This window comes from Clupea harengus, chromosome 7 (genome assembly GCF_900700415.2).
Source record: "Clupea harengus chromosome 7, Ch_v2.0.2, whole genome shotgun sequence".
Lineage (NCBI taxonomy): Eukaryota > Metazoa > Chordata > Actinopteri > Clupeiformes > Clupeidae > Clupea > Clupea harengus.
In genome coordinates, this window is record NC_045158.1 from 14,219,258 (window position 1) to 14,245,983 (window position 26,726).

General features: G+C 44.0%; 1 protein-coding gene across 2 annotated transcripts; it reads left to right on the forward strand.

Moving 5' to 3' along the window:
• The first annotated feature begins 366 nt into the window (after positions 1-366).
• Positions 367-26,645, forward strand: dmrt1 (doublesex and mab-3 related transcription factor 1). Of its 2 annotated transcripts, none has more exons than XM_031570614.2 (5): positions 367-865; positions 1,538-1,715; positions 4,477-4,634; positions 12,398-12,572; positions 24,538-26,645. In XM_031570614.2, the coding sequence occupies exons 1-5, from the start codon at positions 647-649 to the stop codon at positions 24,684-24,686; spliced, it is 879 nt and encodes a 292-aa protein (XP_031426474.1). In that variant the 5' UTR covers positions 367-646; the 3' UTR covers positions 24,687-26,645. The 2 variants fall into 2 exon arrangements, with proteins under 2 accessions (XP_031426474.1, XP_031426475.1); XM_031570615.2 differs by having other exon boundaries at positions 12,401-12,572.
• The last annotated feature ends 81 nt before the right edge of the window (positions 26,646-26,726 follow it).

The window sequence follows — 26,726 nt, forward strand, 5'->3', positions numbered from 1 at the left end:
GATCTCAGACCAGGGGGGAAATATTGGTAGGCCATAAGCAAATGCTGCCTTCTGCTGTAATATGTTGGTTCTCAACTACGAGATCCGGCCTCAGTAGTTTGTAGGCCTCCTACAAGAAGAGCATTTCGCTAAAATATATCCACGGACAGTCAGTCAATGACTGTAAAAAGCAGACATGTCTCGGAGAGTAAAGCGACTTTCACACAGCCGATGTTTATAATGCTCTCCTGAACAGCACACAGTGCTCCCACTCCGCTAAGGCTACATTTACCCACGATTTTATGATTTCAATGAAGAGAACTGGGCTTTGCCATGAACATAAAACACCCTCTATTAAGGAGTTTTTTGTCTACCAGTGCACTGATTCAAGGAGGTTGGAGGAGGTGCTAGGTGTAGTGCCTGTGTAGCCTACTGCTCCCACACGGGCTTGGAATGTTCACAGCGATCGCGCCAAACTTTCACTTGGTCACTTGCAGTAAGTTAGCAGATGGCATTGCTGCAACCTTGTAGCTTTTTTGTCCCGCAGCTTCTCACAGCTTTATAACCCCACTCTTATCACGGGCTAATACAAGAGCACAAGTGTCTACACATCGTCTTGACCTGCCGTTTTAGTTTATTCGTTTTAATACAACAGTTATTTTCAACTATGAGCGACGAGGAGCAGGCAAAACATCTGCTGGAAAATGTCGGACAGGTCTCCCCTTCATCAACTAAACGACCACCAAGGATGCCAAAATGCTCCCGCTGCAGAAACCATGGCTACGTGTCGCCGTTGAAGGGCCACAAACGGTTTTGTAACTGGAGAGACTGCCAATGCCAAAAATGCAAACTGATTGCGGAGAGACAGCGGGTTATGGCGGCTCAGGTAGCTGTTCCATGCTAGTCATAGCTCGTGTTAAAGTGTTGTATATTGGTACTGACCTAGCATATGTTATAATTCGGGGGAAAATGTTTTGAAAACTGTTGCATGCATAAACATTTCCCTCTAATATCGCTCGTGCATGAATATTATTTTCTCCCTCATAAACTCAACATTTGTTTATAAACATTTGTATTTGCTTGCTTAAAACTAGTTAATATGTAGCCTATGTTAGCTGACTTTGCAGCTGCTAACCTAGCCCAATGCTTGCTAGCGTTGAGGTGTGTGTAACATTAGCCTAAACAAACTAAACTACTGTAGCAACATCTTTGCATCAGAGTATAGAATTGTGTGTTTGTTGCTAGACTGATATGTAGCTTATGTTAATAGGGTGTAATTACAAAGTTAAATAAACATGAATTGATACAATCAATTCAATGATACAATGTTCAAGGTTGCCATTCCAAAATGGTATTAGTGTCATTGCTAAGAGTTAATTAGGGCACACATATTTTATAGTAATAATGTAGTTATGTGACTGACTAAACTAAAGCGGACCATGAAAAAAAAAATGGGAACAGTTGAAGACGTTGATACCAGTGTCACTAAACTCTTATGGTCCTCCACATGAAAAACCGTTGACTTTAGCGGGACATTCATTTCTTTATGCAAACCCAGGTGGCTCTACGTCGTCAGCAAGCTCAGGAGGAGGAGATGGGCATCTGCAACCCCGTCAATCTATCTAATGCTGAGATAGTGGTAAAGAATGAACCGTCTGGAGACCTGCTTCTTGCGGTTGGGGGCAGGTCACCCTCATCGGCAACTGCTAGTTCAGCTTCTTCTCCCTCTGGCTCTGGTGAGTTTGAAAAATTAAAACTAAAACTGATACACTCCATAGCGAAGTCGGTGGAAAATGACACAAGTGAGCACGTGTGCGTTCTAGTATTTGCTTCAAATAACCGCATATGGTTGTAAAATTGTTATTGATACAGCATCGTCGAGCAATTGGTTTAACCTCTCTTTTTTCCCTTCCCTGTAAATGATACATTCTTCTACATGACTGTTTGTTTACAATTTGGTTGTGGCAGGGGTGTTCCTCTTCCACTTAAAATAGTTTAATGGCTTTGTGTGGTACATTTTTGTTACAAGAGATGTATCAAATGAGCTGACTTAAACGGCTGCCTTTTTTTTGCAGTTCCATAAGTATTTATCAACACATCATTTAATTATTTTCATATAGCACACAGTTGATTTTTTTGTATTACTATTAAGAAGGATCTTAGTTCCCTCTCCACCTTAAACTTGGCCAGTAAAAAGCGAGGTCTTTTTCATGACCCCCATCCTCCCGGGGGGGGGGGGGACAGGCTGTACCTTGCTCTGGACTTTCTGTGTCCCTCCTGAACACAGCTTGAACTCAGTACAGAGAACAGTGACCTAAGCATATTCAGCATGTAGGAGTGGTGGTGACAGTGCGTGGGTGATAGCACGTTAGTGTTCATGTTTTTCTGTATTGTGTATGTATTTAGCGTTACTGATTGTGTGTGTGTGCTTGTAAGTATTTGGCAGTGGATGTGGCACATCCCTTAAATACCTCGTCGCCACGTCTCCTCGCCTATCTGCGCCCTGGCTGATTGCATTGTGCCGAACCAGCCTGTCAGGCATGTCTTTTGATTACTTCCCTGGCATGGTTGGCACGGTGGTGGGAGAGACAGCCTGTTCTCTGTGACTCTGATAGTGACAGGACAGGATGGGAATGCCAGGCCGGTCAAGGCTGCCGCCGTGGGCACACAGGGGCAGGCTTCTGGGCTCAGGCCGTCCTGGCGAGAGGAGGACAGAGAAAGGAGGGTAGCACTCAATGGTGCTTTTCGTTGACAACACTCTCGACAACAAGGGCAGCATTTTTCTCAATCTGAGCGCACCGCTCATGTGATGAGATAAGGCTAATTTATTTCATCTTTTTTTTAGACAAGAGGGGGTGGAAGGGGAGTATCGAAGACAGAGATGATGTGCACATGAATTTAATAATTCATAACATCATGTGGTGCATGTCTGGAAGTTGAAAATTAAGTTTGAGTAATTGGATGTTCTGGTTCTTTTCAGTCATCCTGTCATCAGTGTTTATCACCAGCAGATGGCAATCTAATGAACCATTTTCACACCACAATGTGTGGACTCTAGAGCAGTGGTTCTCAACCTTTTTTGCTCCATGACCCAAATTTTAAGATACCAGCGCAGTCGCGACCCAACAATTAATAATCAGCATGAATTATCAGGTCAATCATTTAACAATTGTATTATTATTATTAAAATTATTATTATTACTACCACTATTACTAGGCTTAATACTATACCACTATTTTAACATTAAAAACACATGCAACTGTTTAACAGTCAAGATCAGTTATGCAATCATGGACTTAGGCCTATATGTTCAACTTATTTGAGAAATCATAGACTTAAGCCATACATTTTCAATATAGGATTTTTTTAATAGGAAATTATGAACTTACATGTTCAACTTCTTAAGGAGAATCAATGGACTTACATGTTCATCTTTTTAGTCAGAGATGGACTTACATGTTCAACTTGACACAGGAGAGGATAAGCTCTTCTGCAACCGTATTGGCACCCCATCACCCCTAAAACATCATTTTGTGACAAAACTATTGGGAGTAGAGAGCTAATATTTGGGACTATTCATATTAAGAAGTGTATGAACAACCTTGAATTTTTTCAGCCAAATCTGAGATGGTTGAGTGGGGAATTTTCCCTTAATTGTCCCGTTTGGCGTGGAATGACCCAAATGTTTCTTTTTTTTTCTTTTTTTTGCTTACCTTAGTCTACTCTAGACATTCTCCGGTCATGTCAGAGTAGATCATCGTGCAGTACAGTGACGTTTTACACGTTGATACATTTGAAATATCTGATATGCAAATTTGATTTGCTGAATGTTCGAACATGTTATTGATAGATAGGCCTACATGCAAGACCAGTGCCGGCTTATGTAGTTTAATGTCAGAACTGGGGGCAGGGATTCCCTAATGGACAGAGGGAGCATGGCTGGTGAAAAAAAGGTTAACATTTAGAATTCGTCTCGCAACCCTTTCCGAAATTCCAGCGACCCAAATTTGGGTCGCGCCCGAAGGGTTGAGAACCACTCTAGAGAGAGTAAAATAGATATCCTGCAAATTTGTACCGATCAAGTGCTCATTTATTTGTCCAAATAAGGAATGATAGCTGGACTTGGTGTCTGACCAAAAACATCAGAATGATGAGATTATGCTATTTTCAAATCACCAAAACAGTATAATTATTAACAAATATGCAATATAACACCCTTGCTATAATAGGGCATGTAATTATAGATACGTCCCCCCTTTAGCCAGTGCTCTATAGTCTAGGCATAGAGACTTCTCCCCTGAGTTTTATGATATTTTCTGGATTGGCCTAATCATTGTATCGTTAGGTCTAAGTAGTGTGTGAAATTACCTGACATGGAGCATGTCTGGATTTTTACCTACCACACCATTCAGCATGTGTGAGTAACTATGTGACAGTTGTTACTGCCAAACTAATTATGAATCATGCATTAAACTTGAGCATCTCATACTTTTCAGGGGGTCGCTCTCTCATGCCCTCTAGCCCCACGGCGGCCAACAGGGGGCACTCTGACGGCACCTCTGACCTAGTGGTGGATGCCTCCTACTACAACTTCTACCAGCCCTCCCGCTACCCGGCCTACTACAGCAACCTGTACAACTACCAGCAGTACCAGGTGAGTTAATACGCAAGCAGAGAGTGAGACCACACAGGAGCCTAAAAGCCTCACACATCCCACAGAGCAAAGCACTTTTAGGTAACTGTGTTGAGAAAAGTGTGCAAAGACAGTGAATGAGAGGCTTAATATTTTCATTTAAAATGTCACATAGTAACCACTTTCATGCATAGCAGCTTACAGCTTATTTAAGTTTTTCTTTTTTTGGGAAGCCCTTTTAATCCTTGATACATTACTTTTGACGTATCAAAATATTTTTTTTTACTCTCAGGCTGTTGTGATTAAATGGCAATTAACCATGTTAACCTTCAGACGGATGTACCCGGCACTCATATATGGAGTCTGAATGTAAAAGTGAAGTAAATCTTAAAGGGTCAAAATGGAGTATTAGAGCCACTGTATTAGAGTGACCTTAATCCAAAGCCAGATAGGCTCAGCAAAACATTCCTGAGTATTATCATCCTTGTGCCGCTACTGGCACGGAGTCACGCATACAGGTCATTCCCTCACTGCAGCCTGGTGCAGCTCTGGGCACAGTAATGAGATGATTAAGTGTGGGGGGCATGGCTGTTGATGGAGGTAGCTGTCATCTGCCTCCCCACCACCCACCCCCATCCTCATCTACTCTGTGTTTTGGTTGGCAGATAACCCCCTGTACACTGACACACCCACCCACCCAGATACACAGTCTTGTGCGCACCCACACACACACACAGACACACACACACAGACACACACACACACACACACACAGACACACACACACACACACACACACACACACACACACACACACACACACACACACACACACACACACACACACACACACACACACACACACACACCGACGCAGCACCAATGCACCGTGCTGCTGGCGGTGCCACCGTTCCGAGCCAGTTGGTGAGCACAGCGTGGAGGGCTGAAGGTGTGCAGGCGTCATGCTGCGCTGCTCCTGCAACGCTCTGTTTACATTTCCCCTCACCCTCCAGCCGGAACCGCAACTAATTCTGCCACTGGGAGTTCTCTAACCCTTATCCACTGCAGCTCGTCAAGATTCCAGTCCTGGTAGTTTTCTACATGTCAAATATAGAGGCTTCTGTGACCTCCGCTGCGGCTTGAAGTAATTTTTTTGTAGTTACATCTCTGGACTTTATTCTTGCCAGTTTCTGCCAGGTTCTGCAGTCTTAAACTGGTGAATCAGCTGTTCCATTACTGTAAACTCTGTCACATTAAGTTATCACATTGTTATCTCTAGAACCCTGTGTCCCAATTCTACTGAGATACAGTGTTGTCCGGACACATCCTCTTACTTCCTTTCGTCTTTAGTCTGCTTTGAGCAACCAACTCACCCGTTGCCTGGAGCAATCTGCTCTTTCCCTGCTGGATGTTATACTGCAGGCTTACTGCACAGCATGCTTCTGGCCCGATGTTGCATGCTTCATGTAGTGCACTGAGTTTGTTTGCTGTTGCATAGAGCAGTAAGCTTCATTCTCTTGTGCTAGTTGCAAGCATTGTGCTTAAATGGACCCTTGAGAAGGGAATGGTACTCATCTAAACCAATTAGCGAATGACTGCCCATTATAGGCACATGATTTGGTTCGTTTAAGATGTGAAAAATATGTTGTACCCATGAACACTTGCATAGCATGTAATTAGCATTAAGCATATTTGTAATTAGACTCTCAGGGGGTTAATGTTATGCAGTGTGATTAGTGTCATTTAGCTCATTTAACTAATCACACCTTGGAAACTTGTGCGGCGTGGCACATTTAACAGGAATTAGAAGGCATGTGCTGTCAAGTAGCGTCTGGTGTGCCTGGGGTAGGCAGCATACTGTAAATATAGTGAGGTGCACTTAGAGGGAATTGAATTTGACTGCATGAAATTGGGGGCCTCCTCAATGTCACGACCCTCTCAGCGTTGATGTATCGCAAAGTAAACCGCCTCGCCTCACCTCATTCACTTCCGTCTGCCTTACATCACGTGCCAACACGCGGGTTCTCCACCTGGCTACTCTTGCCATGGCAACACCATACACACACAAGCTCTTGAATAATCCCCCATCGGTCTGCATACATATGCCTGATTTACTATGCTTGAAAATGTATCCCTGTTGTATCCAAATCAGAGCAGGGCCACATTCGCTGGTGCGTGAAGTAAATTAAATCTATATTTCTCCAGTGTGGGGGTGGGTTGGGGTTCTAACCTGGACGGGGGGGTTGTGGGGAGGGGGAGTACCTCAGGGGCTCTTGATGGGGCCATATTTCAGGGGGGTTCGTGTGCAGTTGTGGTCCCGCTGGCAGCCGATTGCTCTGGGGTCACTGCCTCCGCCAGTTCTCCGTGAGCCCCAGCCTCAATTGCAAAGGTTAATGATATTGTCTGTCAGCTGGGAACAGCTATAGTGTTTCAGCACCATCACAAGGAGCCGTGAACGAACATGGGACTTCAATACTAATCACATTATGCATAATGCGCCTGGCTATATAAGAAAGATGAGTTATGTGCTGGGTTATTTGTGTGTGGGGTGGTGTCTGTTTGTGTTTGGGGGGAGCTGTGATGTGTGTGTTTGTGTGGCGGTCAAAACGGGTGAGATGCTGACAAACGTCCGACTACAATACTTCACCAACACCTCATTCAAAAATCTAGTAACCATGAAGTCAGTAAAAAACATGAAATGTGTGACTTCATGTTCAGCAGAAGCTTTCAGAAGTAGCATGTCTTTTTGAAAGTTAAAAAGAGTTTAGGTAGCCCGTGATATTATGTGATTCTTCTTGATTTAGAGTACTGAGCCAATATCACTACTAGTTAGTTTAAATAAAATGTTTTTAATCGAGTAATGGATACATACATGGATATTTGAAATTCAAAAATTAGTGCAGACTTGTGATAAATTGTGTGCATTTAAAAATAAATGATGCTGCCAAATGACTAACACCTCATTGGAGGCCTTTGCGTATATCTGAGGGGTATCATGTCATGAGCGAGTGTGTGGCACTCGGTAGTGTGTGTGGTACAGCAGCGTGAGCACTCGGAGTGGGGAGGTGAAGAGATCTTGGCTGCGCTTTATCAGAGCGCATCCATCTCCCGCCCTCACCACCAACCCCCACCGCCCCAGTGAGAGGGGCTCCGCTGCACTGCAGGTGGAGAATGAAAATATGAGGGTGGCGTTCAGGCCCCAGACAGCCGATGGTGCCAGATAAGAGACACCCAGGGAGGTAAGGAGAGGACCCCTCATGCCTCACCCCCAAAAAAGCCACTTTGAGAGAGGAAGAGTTGGGCAATTGGAGGAAGAGTATATGGGCCATTCTACCGAATTGGTGCAAAGTCAGGTTGGAAATATTTTGAAATTTGTTATGTTTTATTCCCAAAACTTTGTCCCTATATATATTGTACCATATCTAAAGTACACATATCTAGTAAATGAACCGTCAATTTTTATATTGTATTTTCAGAATGTGTTGGAATGTTTTTCCTCTCCCAAAAATGGTCACTACCGAAACATAGTAATAAACTATAGTAAAAACGTATTATTATTAACCTGTTCAGATTGTGTTTCCTTTCCTTCCCTTCTCTGAAGAGTATTTTTTATAAATATTTCTTGAAGGTTTTGACAATGAAATCAATAAAAAAATTATTTTTACCAAATTTCAAAGTTCAATTTATGCAATTCATCAAAATCTAAGTGCAATATTTCTTTGTAAAATGCAAAATACTGATCATATTGATTCCAGAGTTGATGATTGATGAAATTGAACATACATTAAACCAATCAGTATCATAACATTTTAGTTGATAACTCAATATACTTTATTTTTTACAAAACATCCAGTGTTTCGGTAGTGACTGCACTGTTTCGGTAGTGACAGCACTGTTTCGGTAGTGACCACAGTATTTTGTTTGCAAGGTTGTATCATATTTCCTCAACCTTATTGCTTAATCTTAACTCATACCATGCTTTAGGTTGGGAATATTAAAAACACAAATGTTTTGTGCTTTTGCTGTCTTTTCCTCCATGATTTTCTGGATAAATCACTGATACATTTCAACTTTCCTTCTTCCTTTCGTTTCTTATTTCTTTCTCTTTCCTTCCTTAAATATTCTTGGTTTCACTGGGTCATCCCTCACTCTTTGTCGGTATTCTCTCAGCCTCTCTGCTCCACTTTTTTCCTTTTGGCATTTTGGTGTCTTATGATTCTTTCTCTCCTGAACAATTTCAGATAGAAATCAGCATTATCTACATCTTTACCATTTAGTCCACATAACACATTTATTTCAAAATGATGGGATTGAACTACTTACCATTCCATTTTGTCACTACCGAAACGATCATGTCACTACCGAAACGATCATGTCTTAACCGAAACTTTACCATATGTTTTGGTAGTAACTGTTTCGGTAGTGACTGTTTCGGTAGTGACAATTCTAGCTAAATTTGAGCATAAATAAATAATTCTAGCAAGCACATGGCTAGCAAACAAATCTTTGAAGAGGTGTACACACAAACAAACATAATACTTTGCATAAAACCCCAAAAAGTTTACTTAATTGAAGAAAAAAAGGTGTTCGGTAGTGACAATTCTTAAGGTTACACACTGATTTTCAGACTTTGGAACACATTTATATCAAAAGTATGGGATCTAGCTACTTACCATTCAGCCATGAGGGACAGGGATGCAGTATCACTGCCTGGTTATAAATGCAGGGGTGTGGCTAAAAAACAGGCTCAGCCAATAGACTAAAACTCCTGTGTTTCGGTAGTGACATGAAAACTATGGACATGATTTTTTGAGTATATTTTTTTTTTTTTTTTAAATTAAACCCACAATAAATCTAAATCTTCCAAGTTCTGTTTAAACTTAATCATAAAGATATTTGAAATTAGATCATTGAAAAAAATGTAAAAAGTGTTATTTACAGACATTGAAATTTAGATGCCAGGGTTGGGGACAGCTACTTCCCAATAGAAAGTACCCTATAAATGATGATTTTATATATATTTAGCTTATCCCTATCTCATTTAATGTCTTGGGTTTAAATAGACCATAACATATTCTTAGTAAATATCTATGTCTGAATACTTAATTGTTTTGTAAATAGTTTTTCTTGTAGTGGGACCACACTTTGCACCAATTTGGTAGAATGGCCCATATACAGTGGGGAAAATAAGTATTTGAACCCCTGCTGATTTCGCAAGTTTGGCCACTTGCAAAGAAATGTGTGATCTATAATTGTAATAGTAGGTATATTTTAACAATGAGAAACAGAATATCAACAAAAAAAATCCAGAAAACTGCATTTTATAACATTTATGACTTAATTTGTATTTGATGCAGAAAATAAGTATTTGAACCCCTAGCAAAACATGACTTAGTACTTGGTGGAATAACCCTTGTTGGCAAGCACAGATGTCAGACTTTTCTTGTAGTTGGTCACCAGGTTTACACACATCTCAGGAGGGATTTTGGTCCATTCCTCTTTGCAGATCCTCTCCAAATCCTTAAGGTTGCGTTTTCAATGGGAGGGAATGAGGGAATGAGGTTCAAGCCCAATATTCCACATTACATGGCCCCATCCATAGTCCCCTCGATGCAGTGGAGTCGTCCTGTACCCTTGGCAGAGAAACAGCCCCAAAGCATAATGTTTCCACCTCCATGCTTGACGGTGGGGATGGTGTCATATTCAGCATTCATCCCCCTCCAAACGCGGCAAGTCGAGTTGATGCCAAAGAGCTTGATTTTGGTCTCATCTGACCACATCCTGTCTCCCAATCCTCCTTAGAATCATTCAAGTGTTCATTGGCAAACTTCAGACGGCCCTGTACATGTGCTTCCTTGAGCAGGGGGACCTTGAGAGTTCTGCAGTACTTCAAACCATTACGGCATAGTGTGTTGCCAATGGTTTTCTTGGTGACTGTGGTCCCAGCTGCCTTGAGATCATTCACAAGCTCCCCCTGTGTAGTTCTGGGGTTATTCTGCACCTTTCGGATGATCACCGATACCGCACAAGGGGATATCTTGAATGGAGCCCCAGACCTAGAGCGATGGACAGTTGTTTGGTGTTGCTTCCATTTGCGAATAATCGCACCAATAGTTGTCTGCTTCTCACCAAGCTGCTTGCCGATGGTTTTGTAACCCATTCCAGCCTTGTGCAGGTCTACAATCTTATCTCTGACTTCCTTGGTCAACTCTTTGGTCTTGCCCATGGTGGTGAGGTTGAAGGTGTGAAGTATGATTCTTTGGACAGGTTTCTTTTATACACGTCACCAGTTGAGATCAGGTGTACCTTGTTAGGCCTAATGAGGACTAATCAGTGTGCTTCTTGGGCACATAACTGGTCATTGGGAGCCAGAATTCTTGCTGTTTGCTTAGGGGTTCAAATACTTATTTTCTGCATCAAATACAAATATATAAAAAGGAGGTGGCAAGGACCTTTCTTTTAACAGAAAGAAACCTTGAGCAGAACCCATCTTATAAGAGCACCCCACCTGCTTGGGGTCGACCTGGTGTAGAGATAGAGGGGGGGGGGAGGAGAGGAGTACAGAGGAGAAGAGTACAGAGCAAACAAATGAATTCATACACGCATCAGAAAACAAATTAGCATACGCATTTATACTGCATATTATATACATATAATACATACAAGATTACGTGATGCATACAAAATGTTCGGAAATGGGAATGGGCATTCAGTAGATATGATGGACATGTTAAACATCTGCAGAATGACTTAGTTTAGAAGCTATAGGTAGTTTAGTACAAGCTGACTGAAATAGCAGTGATGCTATGTCTAACTTTGCATGTAGAGATTTATCAAGTTCTTAAATGCACAATGTGAATAGCTTTTGTATGAATTGCTTTCATGAAAGCAATTTTTGAATTTCAGAAAGAGGCAAACAAACAAAAAAAATATATATACAGTTCCATCTGTATTGTATTTGTCATAGGTACTACAAGAGCACAGCGTAGCTTAAATAACAGTTTATAAACCTGTCTGGAATTGATGGCGTGGACAATAAATGGTGACAGATTATAGGCTGACAGAAATCAAATTCCATAAAAGTGAAATTGAAAATCCTCTAAGGCTCCTGGCTGCTGAGTAGACAGCTCATTTCAAAGTTGGCGCAAGAGTGGGACTGGGCAAACTCGCCCCCTCGCTTGTTGCAATTCATTTCTCTGCAAAGTCCCCCCTTCGCAGCCGCTCAACCGTGACTTCTCACTTTGGTGCAGGCAATCGTTTGGCTCGCCCACAGATCGGAGACAAAAGTCATGAGTGCAGGAGTTTGTTATAAAGCATAGCGACTCGAACTGCACACACATAAAGAATGTTCTGTGTTTACTGTGACGCATTGTTTCTGCCGAAGGCAAACCGTATATAACTCCCGAAAGGGAGATTTTGGTTGGTGGTCATATGCACAGTTTTTGGACTGCAAAAACGACACTTTTTCAGATTGTGTTCACAATCATGGAATGGCTTAATTGATGTGCAGTATACCACAACTAGGAGTGTTTGGTTAATGTTTAAGCCATCACTGCATATTGACCTATCCTGTATCTGTTTAACCTACAGGACAAGCAAATATATATGTTTAGTGATTCCTTTTAAAGTGCAGTTTATGGGAGTTATTTCACTCCAAAGGATTTCTCTTATTTAGCTTTTAGCTCTTATTTTAGCTTATTGTTTTCAACTATCTGCTACAAATCTGACCATATGACTACATGTCTATGTGTGTGCGTGCGTGCGTGTGTGTGTATTTGTCGCAGCAGATGCCCAATGGCGATGGCCGTCTGGCCGGACACAATGTGTCTCCCCAGTACCGCATGCACTCGTACTACTCAGCAGCCTCCTACCTAAGCCAGGGCCTGGGCACCACCACTTGTGTGCCCCCCATCTTCACCCTGGAAGACAACAGCATCTGCCCAGAGCCCAAGGCAAATGGTCAGTGCCACACACACACACACACACTCAAACAAACACACAGCCTCACTCACACATCTCACTCCTCACTCTTAGGCCCATAAACTTTTATCCAGAGTTTATCAACAGTCTGCTGAAGTACATCGTAGGGAGGACCCCCTCCACACCTACACAAACTCACAAACACACACACACATATACACACACACACGCATATACTCTACACACCTCAAGTCAAGGGCGCCATAAAAAATCATCATAAAAAGAAATAAATTCAGAAGCAAAAACATTTATTAGAGCCATTCATTCTTTGGCTTTGGATTTAAAGAGACAGGAACCTCATGCCAGCCCGTGTGTCCTAATCACAGTAGAAATATCGCATCGCAGCACAAATATCCAGCCTCTAATGCCAGCTGTTTACACATCTGTTACATTTAAAACCCAGCTCAACTTATGACACATTATGTATCCCTATAGACATTCTAGGCATAGAAGATGCATTTGTGACTCTCCTGGAAATTATGAAAGCTTTTATTGAAGTAAAAATCTCCATGGGCCTTAATTTCATTGGCAGGGCTGGCAACACGCAACACTCATGGTATAGATGTTAGCATAGGTATAGGGTGGCCCGGTTGTGTGAGTGCCCTTCCCATCGCTTTTGAAAGTAACAGCTGCTCTGGTCCTTTACACCACTGGAGCCTTACTGCATCCCCTGGCCTCCACGGTTGGTGTATCCCGCTCCCTGATTCGCAGAGCACCGCATTTTCTTGTTTTTCCATCACCTGATACCCAGCACATAACTAAGAGTACGTGTATGGATGTCCATGGGCTCCCTGGGCCGGGGGTCTTTAGTGTAATAGACTGTACGCACATTTCGTTGGTCATGGGCATATCCACACATCTAAAATAGTTTTTCCATCAATGTTCAGGTGATCTGTGACTCAAATTGTAAGGTTACTCATATGTTCACTTACTATACTGGCTCTACACACGACTCTTTCAGTTTGGCGAATTCAGGTGTTCCTGCATCCTTCCAGGGCATTGCACCTTTGGGTGGATGTCTGTGAGGACACAATGGCTATCAGTTATGCGCCTGGCTTATCATGGCATACATAATGGCAGCGACTCAGCAGCAATGGCAATTCAATATTGTGTTGTAAAGGGCCAGGTCTGTGATTGAGCGAAACTTTGGCCTGTTAAAAATGCGCTTCAGTCAGTCAGTGCCTTTTTTGCGTGGCATGGTGTGTTTTACACAATATTGGTATGGATTGTGAATGGCAGAACATTTCAGAGGTCACATTAGCGCGTCACTGCAAAGGGAGGCCAAACTGTATGTACCAGCAGCGCAAGGTGACAATTGTTAGAAGAACAGTTGTTACCTTGGTAGGAATTGATCAATTTGATCAGTTTATATTTAAATTAATTTGTTCTGGTGGTACCAAGAAATGATTTAATGTTGGGCATGGACCTCCCACATAAGAACCTCCATCTCCTCTGGTGAAAACCACTCTGTTTGCGACTGGACGTTAGTTGTTTGCTCCATTGCAGAACAATTACTGAGCTCTGTGTGAACGTTAATAAGGTATACTTCATTTCCACACCCACCTATTTTTTTTTTTTTGTTGAGGCACACACCGCTCATCTCTGCTCAGATCAGTGCAGCTGCCACTGGCGTTTAATGAATTTCACCTGCTGATATCCTTGCACTCAAGCATAAGGGTCCCTATCCTATCCACCCCGGGGCTGCCACGCCCCATTACAGCACAAAGGCCCTCGACTAGGCGGGTGGTCCGGTACTTAGCACAGATAGCGAGGAGAAGCATGGCAGGGGTGGGAGATGCTCCTGCTCTAATGTGCTATCTCCAGTCACTTCCTAGCTGGGCAACGGCTACATTAAGCACCAGCCGTTTTGGGTGTGAGGGTTTTCTTTGCAGTGTGAGCGCACAGAGTATCCCATTGTCTCTACTAGAGACTGTGTGTGTGTTATCTAATCTATTTAGCTGGTAATTCCTGTGGTCTTCGTTGTGGTTTCTGTTGGTCGGTGTTCATATGGTTTAGTGTTGGAAATTAAGTTTTTGGATTCTAAATTCTACCAGCCTTCATACATTTTGAATCGCACTTTTGTGTGTAATTCATTTTTGTGTCATTTTTGTCCTGCATTGAAAAAAAAACCACATTTCTTCCATTAGTAGTATTCATTTACTTATGGTTATCCATTTTTGGTTCTCTCTCCCACCACACACACACACACTCTCTCTCTCTCTCTCTCTCTCTCTCTCTCGCTCTCTCTCTCTCTCTCTTTTTCTCTTCAAATGCACAAAAACTAAATTGACTGTTGACAAAAATTGGCAAAATTGTACTGTAAATCCATTTCAGACCTGTAACAGTCTTTTTTTTACAGCAAACCTTACCAAACTCAGAACTTTAACAATCTACCACACACACACACACACACACACACACACACACACATAGTCTCTCTCTCTCTCTCTCTCGCTTCAAAATCCCTCATACTCATCAAAATCACATTACGTTTTCTCCCGAGCCGACTTTCCTACAATGCAGATCACCCCCTTGTGGCATTTGGAGGCTTTATGGTCCTTGATAGCTTCCAATTAAATGTTTTGGTGCCCACAATAAAACAGTTTGTCTTGCTGCTGGTTTCCAACAGTGGGGGCAAAACATTGACTTACTACTCTCATCAAAAATGTGCCAGTCATGTAACTCCCCACTGAAAAACCGCACACGAAACACGAAAAACCGCATGTTAACTTTTCGTTAATAAACTCTAGTCAACTCTAGGCCTGCTGACATTAGCCGCTTTACACCAGCAATTTACAACGCCAAATTGTGGTTAAAATAGTCCGGCAGACTAGGCTACTCAAATTTGTGAATGAGTGAACAATTGAACTGCATATAAATCATATGCGTAATGCTCAACTTTACGATTTAGTGTAATACTGCCAGCAAGGAGCAAGTCAAAGCCCTCAGTTAATTCCCCATGTAGAGACTCCAGACCCTCAGTTCATTCCCCATGTAGAGACTCCAGACCCTCAGTTCATTCCCCATGTAGAGACTCCAGACCCTCAGTTCATTCCCCATGTAGTGACTCCAGACCCTCAGTTCATTCCCCATGTAGAGACTCCAGACCCTCAGTTCATTCCCCATGTAGAGACTCCAGACCCTCAGTTCATTCCCCATGTAGTGACTCCAGACCCTCAGTTCATTCCCCATGTAGTGACTCCAAGCCCTTAGTTCATTCCCCATGTAGTGACTCCAAGCTCGACTTGGCATGCTGCAGGGCTGTGTCACCAGAGCGTGCAATCAGGCAAGGTCAGTGCCAGCTCGCCTCCCTGCCATGACAGCCTTATCAGGGAATGGATACCAGCTCGCCACCACCACAACCACCACTCCTACATCCAGCAATCCACCAATCTCCCAACCGCCCCCCTCCTGTTTCCTGCATCAATAGCTCTTAGTGTTTCTTTTGGCGCCTGAGGTACACACAGTACAAGCAGGCTAGGGTAGCCTTGAACAGTTCCCAGCAGCGCACAGGAAGCTGCTCTCCCTATCAGGCCACTGCTTGGAGTCAGTGGGCCACGAGCTTGGGATTAGGCGGGTCTTGCTGAGATATTTTTTGGCCATAAGTGTGTTCATTAAATGGGGTCTGTTTATTAGGCTAAGATATTCTTGGCACAGAGTCATGTGATTGTGGTTGTTTTTGTCTTGGAGAGGATGGGAGGAAGGTGGTCACAGGTGAAAGAAGACCTTGCTTGTGCTTTGGGAATAGTTTTTTCGATTTGTGGTCATTGGCTGATAGAATATGATCTTATAGAATAATGTATCCGTGTAACGTTTTGGAAAATGATGTGAGCAGAGCGTTTCATGATGTTTGTTTTATTTCTTTCAACATGGGCAAAAGAGATGAGCAGAATCATTTGACACATTAAGACCGGTTTTAAATGATGCTACCAAAACAGTGTGGGTGTAAGTTCTGATGCAGTGGGTACTGATGGAAAAATCTGTTTGTGTATAATATATATCCATATTATGTGCATGTGCATATGTGTATGGCATCTGTTAATGTGGTATAATGTGTTTTTGTGTCTACCTGTTGTGTGGCATGTGTGAGTGTTACTGTCATACCTGTCTCTGCACTGTATGCTGATGGGGGCATGTGTCTCGTGGCCTAATTTGTCCACCATTTATGTATGTGTACATATAGGTATGTGTCTGTCTACCTATCTCTATGCCTCTGTGATCAAACAGAGCTGTCTCTCCTCTCCGCTCCCCCTTTCTTTCCTCTTCTCTCCTGTCTCTCTTCTCCCCCTCTCTTTCCTCCTCTCTCCTCTCTCTTTCTCCGCTCCCCCCTCTCTTTCCTCTCCTCTCCTGTCTCCTCTCCTCCTATCTTTCCTCTCCTCTCCACCTCTCTCTCCTCTCCACTCCCCCTCTCTTTTCTCTCCTCTCCTGTCCGCTCCCCCTCTCTTTCCTCTCCTCACCCGTCCTCTCCTCTCCTCTCTTCTCCTGCCGTGCCTGCCGTAGAGCAGTATTTATTCTCTGCGCGCTGGGTAATCCATTGGTCAAATACAGGGCCAAATAACCTTCAGGAGTGAGATGCTGTCCTTCCCCCCCCCCCCCCCCCCCGCCTCCTCCAACCCCCCATCGCCTCCTCTGCTCTTCTCCCCCCCAACCCCGCTGTCTCCGGAAAATTGCCTCTGGAGTTAGTGAGCGGGAACAGTTAAGATTTACAAACAATGATGAAGCTTGTCATGCGTCTTCCTCCATCCGTCACGCCGGCACCCCCCGCCCCCCCCCAGCCCTGGCCGGGGCGTCCGAGTGTTCTTCATAAAAGCCAGCCCGCTGTGAAATACGCCCCAGCGCGCGCTTTACTACCTGCCAGCCCGTCAGCCGCCCCGCACCGTAAATCCCCACCGACCCCCCCATCCTCCCTCGCCCCTCCATCATCAGCGGCGGCCGCCACAGCCGCGGCCCGGCAGCACATACACTCCTCACGCCTCAGCCCCGCCGCGCACTGCTCGGGCCTATCAGCCCATCTGCGCCAGCACACACACACACATACACACACACACACACACACACACACACACACACATCCACCGAGAACCCCTCCTGCACGCCACTCACCCACCACCCCACAGATGAGCTGCCCGCCCATCCTGAGTTATGTCAGAGTTCCGTTGTTATACGAGACAGCCTCGGCTTTTCCTTTTTTCTTTTGTATTTTTTGCCGTCGCAAGGATTTAGTTTTTGTCATCTTGCCATTTTTTTGAATTAAAGGTAGTTTTATTTTTTTTCTTCTGTCGTAATTTAGGGTACAGGCCATGTCTGCTTGTTTAATTGAGGTCAGTTTTTTCCCCCAATGCAGCTGAAGAAACACCTACTGTATACTGAGTGCACTTTACAAGCATTTCCCCTTATCTGTCCTGCAAAGGTCTAGAAAACAATACTGCTACTCTGATGTCAGTTATCACCCTTCACAGTGAAAACTGCAGACATCTGCAGGCTTTTACAGCACCTTTAACGGAACTGCTCATCCACCATGGGATTCCCGATAGGATTTCATGTCTGTGTGACACAATTCAGTTCACATGCCAATGCATCTTAGTAGTCATTGTTTAATCATCAGCACTTTTTAAACATCCAAGTTGCATCTAGCGAGGCCTGAACATGTTATTGTATGCTCCGCATTTGAGGTGACCTAGAGTAAAATGGTTCCAAAAGCAAATGGAGATCGAGTTACAAGTGTATGTTTCTGCACATACGGCCCCGCTTAGAGTCATCAAAGAGGCCATTCATTCTTGTTTTGTGGGGGCAGCCTGGCAAAGTGAAAAACGCTGCTCTCTCAAAGCTTGCAGCACAATGGGAAGGTGGAATAACCGTAGAGGAAGAGGTGTAGCATCTCATGTATCAGAGAAGCTTCGCGGCTGTTCCCAAACGCACCTTAATCCCTGCGCTGACGGGGCCCTCCCACCGGTGACATCACCCTCCCCACCGCCACCACTGCCGCCGCCACCGCAGCTCTGCCTCAGGTTCCCCAAAGAGCTGGCTCTCAAGCTGCGCCCCACACTTTTGCAGTGACCTGCAGGACCTGAGCAAAAGTAGATACTCAAAGTATACAACTGAACAGTCAGCTGAATAGGATGATGAAGAAGTAGAACGGTTGTTGGCATGCTTTAGATGTTGTGGAGATTATATTTATATTATATTATAACTAAGGAAAGTTAGGATTTGGAATGCAGTAGGGCTACAAAGGCATCTTTATAAGGTATACATTTAATTCATGCTCTTTCGTTAATCATTAGACGGAAACATGGGCAACACACTGTTGAGATAGTAGATAAAGAGCAAAATCAGTGTGTGTATTAGTGTGTGTGTGTCCTTTTGCATGTCCACTGGGACCACCATAGGCCCCGGGGCCAGTGTTAACTCCTGCCATAAGGACTTTAACCAGAGTCTCTGACAGCTGGCCTCTCTCACCTCCGCTAACCCTCCTCCTCAACATCCCACAGCTGTCTCTCCTCACCCAGCCGCCGTGCTAAGTGTCGGCGCTTTCCCTACCCGCCGGGCCGGGCTTAAGCACAGCGGTGGCCGTAATTGCCTGCAGGGGGCTCGAGCGCAGTGGTAATGTGTGGTAATGTGTTGTACAACATCCCCATTAGCAGCGGCCCGAGGCTGTGTGGAGATTAAATGGACAGGGCCATCTGGTTTATGTTCTCTCTCTCCCTCTCTCTTCTGCTCCCACCACTGTCCAGCCCCTCAGCCCCAGCCACTCAGACACAGGCAGACTCTTAGAGAGAGAGACTTGGAGACAGAAAACAGGCAGAACAAGATTAAGGATGAGGTTTTATTAATAATATAGTTTATCGTTATAGCTCAGGTATTTAGCATATGCTTTTGGCCAAAGTAAATAATAATAATAGCAATAACTAATAACAAATAATCATCATCATAATCATCCTCATAATTGTAACTGCTTTCTGTATTACAGCATTCATGCTTAAGTACAGCTTTTGTATCGCAAACAGGACATTTAAAATGCATATTTCAGTTAAAAGACATGGAAAGTTCAGCCATTGCAGGTGGCTTGGTGACCAGTGGGATATGGGGGCAGGTGTCTTAGGTTAGCATTAAAGCAATGCTAATATATGGGCTATTTCCAGTGAAGACACTGTTGAAAGTTAGTTTCTTGTGCTGAGTAAGTGTTAAGGAAAGAAGCCGCAGAACTCTCACCAGTGTTGATTTTTGTAATGGCTGTGATTCTTCCCTCACTTTGTTATGGTCAGAGGTGTCTAAAACCATTGGCTTACAGTAGACAGTTATTTTATTCAGCGGGCGGCATTTCTCGATCCATGTCTCTCCGACAGCTCATTGGACATTCCTCCACTCGCCACCGTAAATTACCCATTCCGTGCCTGTAATTATTTTCCTCCTGTTCAAACACGGGCTGACACGAATCCCCCCTCGGCCCCATCGATCCGCCTCTTGAGTTCATTATGGTATATCCATAATGTTTCGACAGACAGAAACGGAGAGCAGAAAGATGGACAGGTCATTTGCAGAGTTGATGGGGCCCACATTACCGCCGCCGTGGAATTGGGCCGGGCAACGCCGTGCTCTCAGTGACACCAGTGCCGCTGGGGACAGATTGGTTAACAATGCCGGAGCAGAGGTGCTTATGTGTTTAATTAGCCTTTGACCCTCAACAAGGGCCCTCTGTCCCGGCCTGCAGTGGTCACTCCTGGTCCCTGTAATAGGGGGTGGGAACATCCACCCATTCCCAGATCCCTGATGGGTCTATCCATTGCTTATCTGCCCTGCCCTTTTTAAATACAGAAGGGAGGAGATCAGCTGGATAGTGTCATCTGTAAGAAGTGCTGGGCGATTATTATTGTCAGTATTATTGTTGCAGTGTAAAATGAGAATGAAACGGTTGAGCTACGTGGCGGGCCTTACCTACTTATTATTGTCATTTTATAGTGAGACGTTGAGATGAGGTCTTTGGTGCTGAGGGGCTGAGTAGTATTTTGGAAACCAAACATAGCAATTTGGTCCACAAACCACAAAATAAAGATAACAAAGTTAATATTTTTTATCTCAGAAGGTTGTCATATTTAGTACAGAATTGATCACACCAAGCAGAATGATATTGCTGTATTGGATTCTGGAGGATTGTTTACATAGTAACATGTCCAAACATGTTCAGGCAACCCCTCTTCATTGTGCTAGGGCGTGCTATTCTCTTACGCACCATAGTCTTGTGTCACTTCAAATCCTAGATCTAACTAAATGGAATGCTCAAATGGATGCCCTGTCAAGAGCACTGTGTACCAGAGAAGGGTTTTTTTATTTAATAAAAAACAAAATGTTGCCATTTGAAAATTGTGAAATCATTTGGCTAACCCTTACATGACGTCTCCTTCTATTCACATCAAACCAAGTAGGCGAAAGAAAGGATACACTATACCCAACATATCAGTACATGACACAAGACACAAGAGAAGATAACAGCGTGAGGAGTATGAAGTATTTATTACTCCGGTGGGACCCATTTTTCTGTTTGTCTGTGACTCTTGTAGGCTGTGTGTGTGTGTCTGTCTGTCTGTGTGTGTGTGTGTGTGTGTGTGTGTGTGTGGGTGGGTGGGTGTGTGTGTATGTGTGCGTGAGTGTGTGTGTGGGTGTGTGTGTGTGCGTGCTGGTGAAGAAGCGGCGGGCATCCGGCGCGGTATCCGTCTCTGGTGGTGTACTGGCTCTTTGAGTAGTCAGCATCTGCCTGTGCCACTGCTGCTGCTAGAGCACGTTTTCTGCGCCATTAAGTCCTGCCACGGCCCTAATGATTGAGAGAGAGACGGGGGGAGAGAGAGAGAGAGACGGGAGAGAGAGAGAGACGGGAGAGAGAGAGAGAGAGAGAGAGAGAGAGAGAGAGAGAGACCGGGGGAGAGAGAGAGAGAGAGACTGAGGTGCCCATGTCGTTTCCCCCCATGAGAGATCCATCTCACCAGAGGCTCGTCCTCCGTCATCCTCTCTGCTCCCTGTAATGCAAACATATGCATAGTACATACTCACATACACACACACACACACACGCACACACATGCATAATCCATTCTCTCACCAGAACAGCACCCAACACTGGCCTGCAGCTAAAACTGGACTTATTAATTGTTGAAATGTTTTGAGAGGCATGTCAAATCTTTTTCTCCCAAATATGTTGAGATGTGAAGAGGTGATTTAGTGCATAGATGTGGGATAGACGTGTCAAATCTGTTTATGAACAAGTTATTCCTGGGATTGTCCTCACTAAGAGAAGTTTGTTAAGAAGAGCACATGTAAGATGTGTGTGTGTGTGTGTGTGTGTGTGTGTGCATGCATGAGTGCGTGTGTGTGTGTTTATATAAGTGCAGGCGTTATCCAGCCACACGATCCCATGCAGGTAGTGTATGTGGCCTGCAGAAAGGGCTTATCCACTACAGATCAGGCCTGAATTACCATCTTCACCCACATCTGGGTTTTTGTTCCCTCTCTCCTTTTCGCTCCCTCTCTCTCCCTCTCTCTCTCTTTCTCTTTCTCTCTCTCACACACACACACACACACATGCACGCATAAACACACTTTCCCCCTTCCTCCCCAATAGTAGGAATGATTGAGCTTCTTTCACCCTCCCTTAAAAAAAACCTTCCTTTTGTTAAGCCACACAAAGACGGTTTAATAGTTGGGAAATTTTAGATAGTTGGTTGAACACGGGTGAAAAGGGCAAAAGTTCATAAGGGAAAATAAGCTCTCTCGGAGAACACAATAAAAGGGACTAAAGCCTCTCTCCTTTCAGAGCTCCACAGTGCTTGGCAGACACATGTGCTGTGTATAAACCTCACGCCTGTGCTGTGTCAGTCCCTACTAATTGACCGAGGGCCCCCCTTCTTTTTTCCCCTCAAATGTTTTAGAACAGCTTCAGTCAGCCTTCTCTTCTTGACAGGTGTCTTGACATTTGCATGTATTAAATAAAAGGACATTCAGGACAGTAGCCACTCATGCAGCCTCTTTCCAACAGTTTTGATTGTAATTTTTAAACAGTTTTACATCAGCAGTGGGTGTGTGTTCTTTGCAGTACTCCAATTGGCCATGCCCTAACCAACAGGCATTTGTACGTAGTATTTACGTGTGGCCAGCTTTAATCTGTGTTAAACTGTGGTAAAGTGCAGATAATCAAAGGCAGCGAAGCCCTGACATGTGAACAGGTCCGTCTGGCAGCCACTGATTTATCATCCCTGCACACACACACACACACACACAGACACACAGACACACAGACACACAGACACACAGACACACAGACACACAGACACACAGACACACAGACACACACACACACACACACACACACACACAAATGTACTCACGGCATGCATTGCTCACGCCCCTAATCACACAATGAAGTCTGGGAGAATTAACACGATCTCTCAACTAATTCCCACAAGCCCCTCTCTTCACACATCCCCCCCCCCCCCCCCCTGGTGCAGGGGCGCCGCCATAGCAGTTAGCTACACAAACAGGAGCATTAACGATTGGCCAGTTTGGAATTGGTGACAAACTGCTGGCCGGCACAATCCTGAGGCCAGAAACCAATCAGGAAGTTAATGAGGAGGGAAATGACTCCAGTTCCTCTAGCGCTCCTTAATTACCTCCACACACAAGAGAAAGAGATGAAGAGTGAGAGAGAGAGAGAGAGAGATGAAGGAGGGAGGGAGCAAAGGAGGAGGGGGAGGTTGAATGGGAGGACCAGGGTTCTTGCTCTCTAAGAACATCCCCCTAGGGTTATGAAGGTCAGTGACTGAGCCGGCACCCCGTGTGTCTGACCCCCTCTCGTAAACTTTGATAGAATCTGCGGTGGACACTGTAATATTTGTCTCATAGGCAACGCAGAGATGTCGCGGGCCACTGAGCAAGAGGAACGCACACAGACGGTTTTAATCACAAGCTCTCTTTAATAAGGACGGGTTATTGGGCATGCTGCAAGTGTTTTAATCAAACATCCCCCAACCCAGCTCAGTGGTGTCGTGTTTTGTCGCCAGCGTGTACGCATAATAATACAGTTCAATAAAGAGTGTCATTTAGTCTAAAGGAAATGAGCAATGAATGAAAGTAGCACGTAACGACCGCTACATCTGTAATATACCTCGCTGAAGCTTTACTAGCTGGACAGATGAAGGGGCCTACTGTGGTTAAGTTTGGGATACAACCCCCCCCCTCCCCCAAAAAAACGCTTTGTCATAACTTCAGAAGGAAGCGACTGTGATGAGCACCGAAATGTTTTGTCTCCTCCGGTCGTGGTCTTCATCTTGCGGGGGCCATTGTTTTCGCCGATAGCTGCTCCCTTGGCTTTGAATGCAGGGTCAGCAGTCTCGGGCGAGTCGATATATCTGACGCGAGGTTCGGCCGCAACGCTGCCAGAGTTCAGCGTGTTCAGACGCCATGACGCTTTTGTTGTCGTACTGTTGAAAGCTTACCGCCCGACGGCGCGGCTGCCAGGAGGCTCACAGAGAGCCCTGTATCGATCACCCAGGCTGGTAATGATAATGTCAGTCCAAAAGTGCCTCGCCCGGCACAATGTCTTTAAGTAAGGCCTGAACTCCGTGTGTCACACTTCATTGTGGGGGAGAGGGCTAACTGTCTTTTCTTCTTTGACCGCACCAAGTAAATGTGAAGCGTTTTCCTTCACTGGTTGTGACTGCCTGAGTTTCAGCCCTACCTGTATCGACCTGAGAGGCAGATAAGGATACCACAGGTCTGCAAATGCCTCAGCAAGCACTACACCTTGACGGTAATGCTGCCACTCCTCCACACGCCACAGTTGCCTCTACTCGGTTCTCTTTTCTGACTCTTTCTCCTCTTATTACCCTCCACTGCATCTAACACTGTGCTCAATTTGTTCCACCTCTTCTGACGCCTTCGGTGTGTTCTCTGTCTCCAGCCTTCTCTCCCGGAGGTGGCCACGACTCCGGCATGGCCTGCCTGGCCATCAACCCCATGGTGAACCCCGAGAACAAGGCCGAGTGTGAGCCCAACTCCGAGTCTGGTGCTTTCACCGTCGACTCCATCATTGACGGTGCCGCCAAGTAGAAGCCTGCCAGAAGACATAGAAGTCACTCCAGTCCAGATCTCTGACGTCCCAGTGGTGCAGGATTACATCTCCCATGTGGATTTCTTTTTTTAAAAGTGCAGGTTATGTTGTAAGCAGACAAGTTGTTTTCTTTTACGGTCCGTTGCCTTACAGAGACTATTTTGTACGTCTGTTTTACTGTTTTCTACCCATACATCCAAAAGTAGATCAAAGAAAGACTTAATTGAATTGTCAAGGTATGACACAGCGTTCTTCTGCCAAGCAATCAAGGACAGGAGTTTATATATCTGTTCCTTTTTACGACTGCAATTAATAATTTCTGACAAAAGAAAACAAAAACTGATTTATTTTTTCCCTCAGCAGCCTTTCTCTCTCCCCCCCCCCCCCTCTCCTCCTTTCTCTGTCTTTCCTTCTCCTCAAACTCAAAACACATACTTTCTGCAGGGTGATGGCATTTGTAAATATTACCTTTTTCCATTTCAGTTATTGCATTCTTGGTGTGTGTTTTTTTTTTTTTTTTTAACCCCCATTCCAGTTTGTCAGGGAGACCGATGACGTGTCAATATTCCGACATTGTGTTTATACCGAAATGGCAGCGTAGGTTAGTCTCCCAAGGAGGTTTGAAAAAATGAGACATCAATGAATTATGCCTCCCCCTCTACTCGATCTCCGCCCAACGAGTGCTGCGCTTATTTATGATGAGCGGCGGACAGCATCATTTTCACCTGGATGATATGCAGCGGCATCTGCCTCTGAGGAGCCTTGAGCACCCTCACACACACACACTCGCACACACACACACACACACTCAAGTTGCGGCTCCAACTTCTGCTCAAATTGTGCTCTTCTTTTTGTTCCTTTTTATTTTTTATTATAATAATTTTCTTTTCTTTTTTTAAGCAGCATGTACCATTTGATGTATTTGTCACCTTGATCGCTGTACAACTTTAAATTGAATTTGAACTAAGACTTGAGCAATGGAATTGTATAATGGTCTGAGAGTAGGGGGATCCAATAACGGCAGGAGCGTTTCGCCAGACTCCAACACTTTTTTAGCCAATTTAAATCTTTCAGCTTTTAGATCATCATTATTTGAATATCATTTCAGTATTTCAAAACTTGCAGCGCAGTGGCTGGTGCATTTTTAAAATTTCAGTTTAGGTATCCAGTGTGCCCATTGCTGCTGATTTCTTATCAAAATGTACGAATCTGAGGCCCCGATACAGACCAGGTGTAACTTGATTGTCTCTTCTTTTTAGTCACAAAATAATACCACACTGACAAAATGTCAAAAGAAATTACAATATTATAATTCAAAATACCAGTCTCCATTTCATCCCCAGTGACGATTGAATACAGTTTTAACTTTCAGTTACCTTGACGACCTTACAGATTGCGACTTGAATTAAGTTTTTTGTTTTTAATTATTCTATTTCTACTCACTCTGGCCTGACACTGCATAACTGTTTTAAATGTTCAGAAGAGCTTCTGAATTTTTTACATTATATCCAGTTTGTCTCTGTTTTGAAAATCATGCCGTAACCTGCTGACCAAAGGTCATGTACTGTAGCTGTAAGCTTTCTTGAAAAGTGTTAATGTTCTGTAATGTTCTTCAGTTTCAAGTCGTACTTTAAGGGTTGGATATATGTGTTGCTTTGTATTCTTAATGATGACATTCCAACAACTTGACTATAAATTGTAAGGCTTACCATGTAAGTAGTTCTGTACTTTGTAAAAGCACTTTCAGCAGAATATTTTAATTCTTTGCTTTTGCTTTTGCTTTTCTTCTTCTTTTAAGCACACTTAACTTCCCTTTTGCTTGCTATTTGCAAATCAGCTCTTTTTGTTTTTTCCATGTTAAACACTGCACTGTAAAGGTTATGGGGATTAAAACTGATCTCTATCTGTTACCAAAAAAAAATGTTTTAGTTGTTTTAATAAAATGGCACTAAAAGTCACTTCCAATGTTTGAGTGTTAATGTGGCTACAGGTTCCCAGGGAATACATATTGATGACCTGAATGTAGCAGGGATTGCATG

What these genes read in the sequence shown, in the direction of transcription:
- dmrt1 (XM_031570614.2), top strand. Translation starts at nt 647, where the DNA reads ATGAGCGACGAGGAGCAGGCAAAACATCTGCTGGAAAATGTCGGACAG. An exon ending in ACAACTACCAGCAGTACCAG is followed by an intron (nt 4,635 to 12,397) that starts GTGAGTTAATAC and finishes TATTTGTCGCAG; the next exon opens with CAGATGCCCAATGGCGATGG. An exon ending in CCCAGAGCCCAAGGCAAATG is followed by an intron (nt 12,573 to 24,537) that starts GTCAGTGCCACA and finishes CTCTGTCTCCAG; the next exon opens with CCTTCTCTCCCGGAGGTGGC.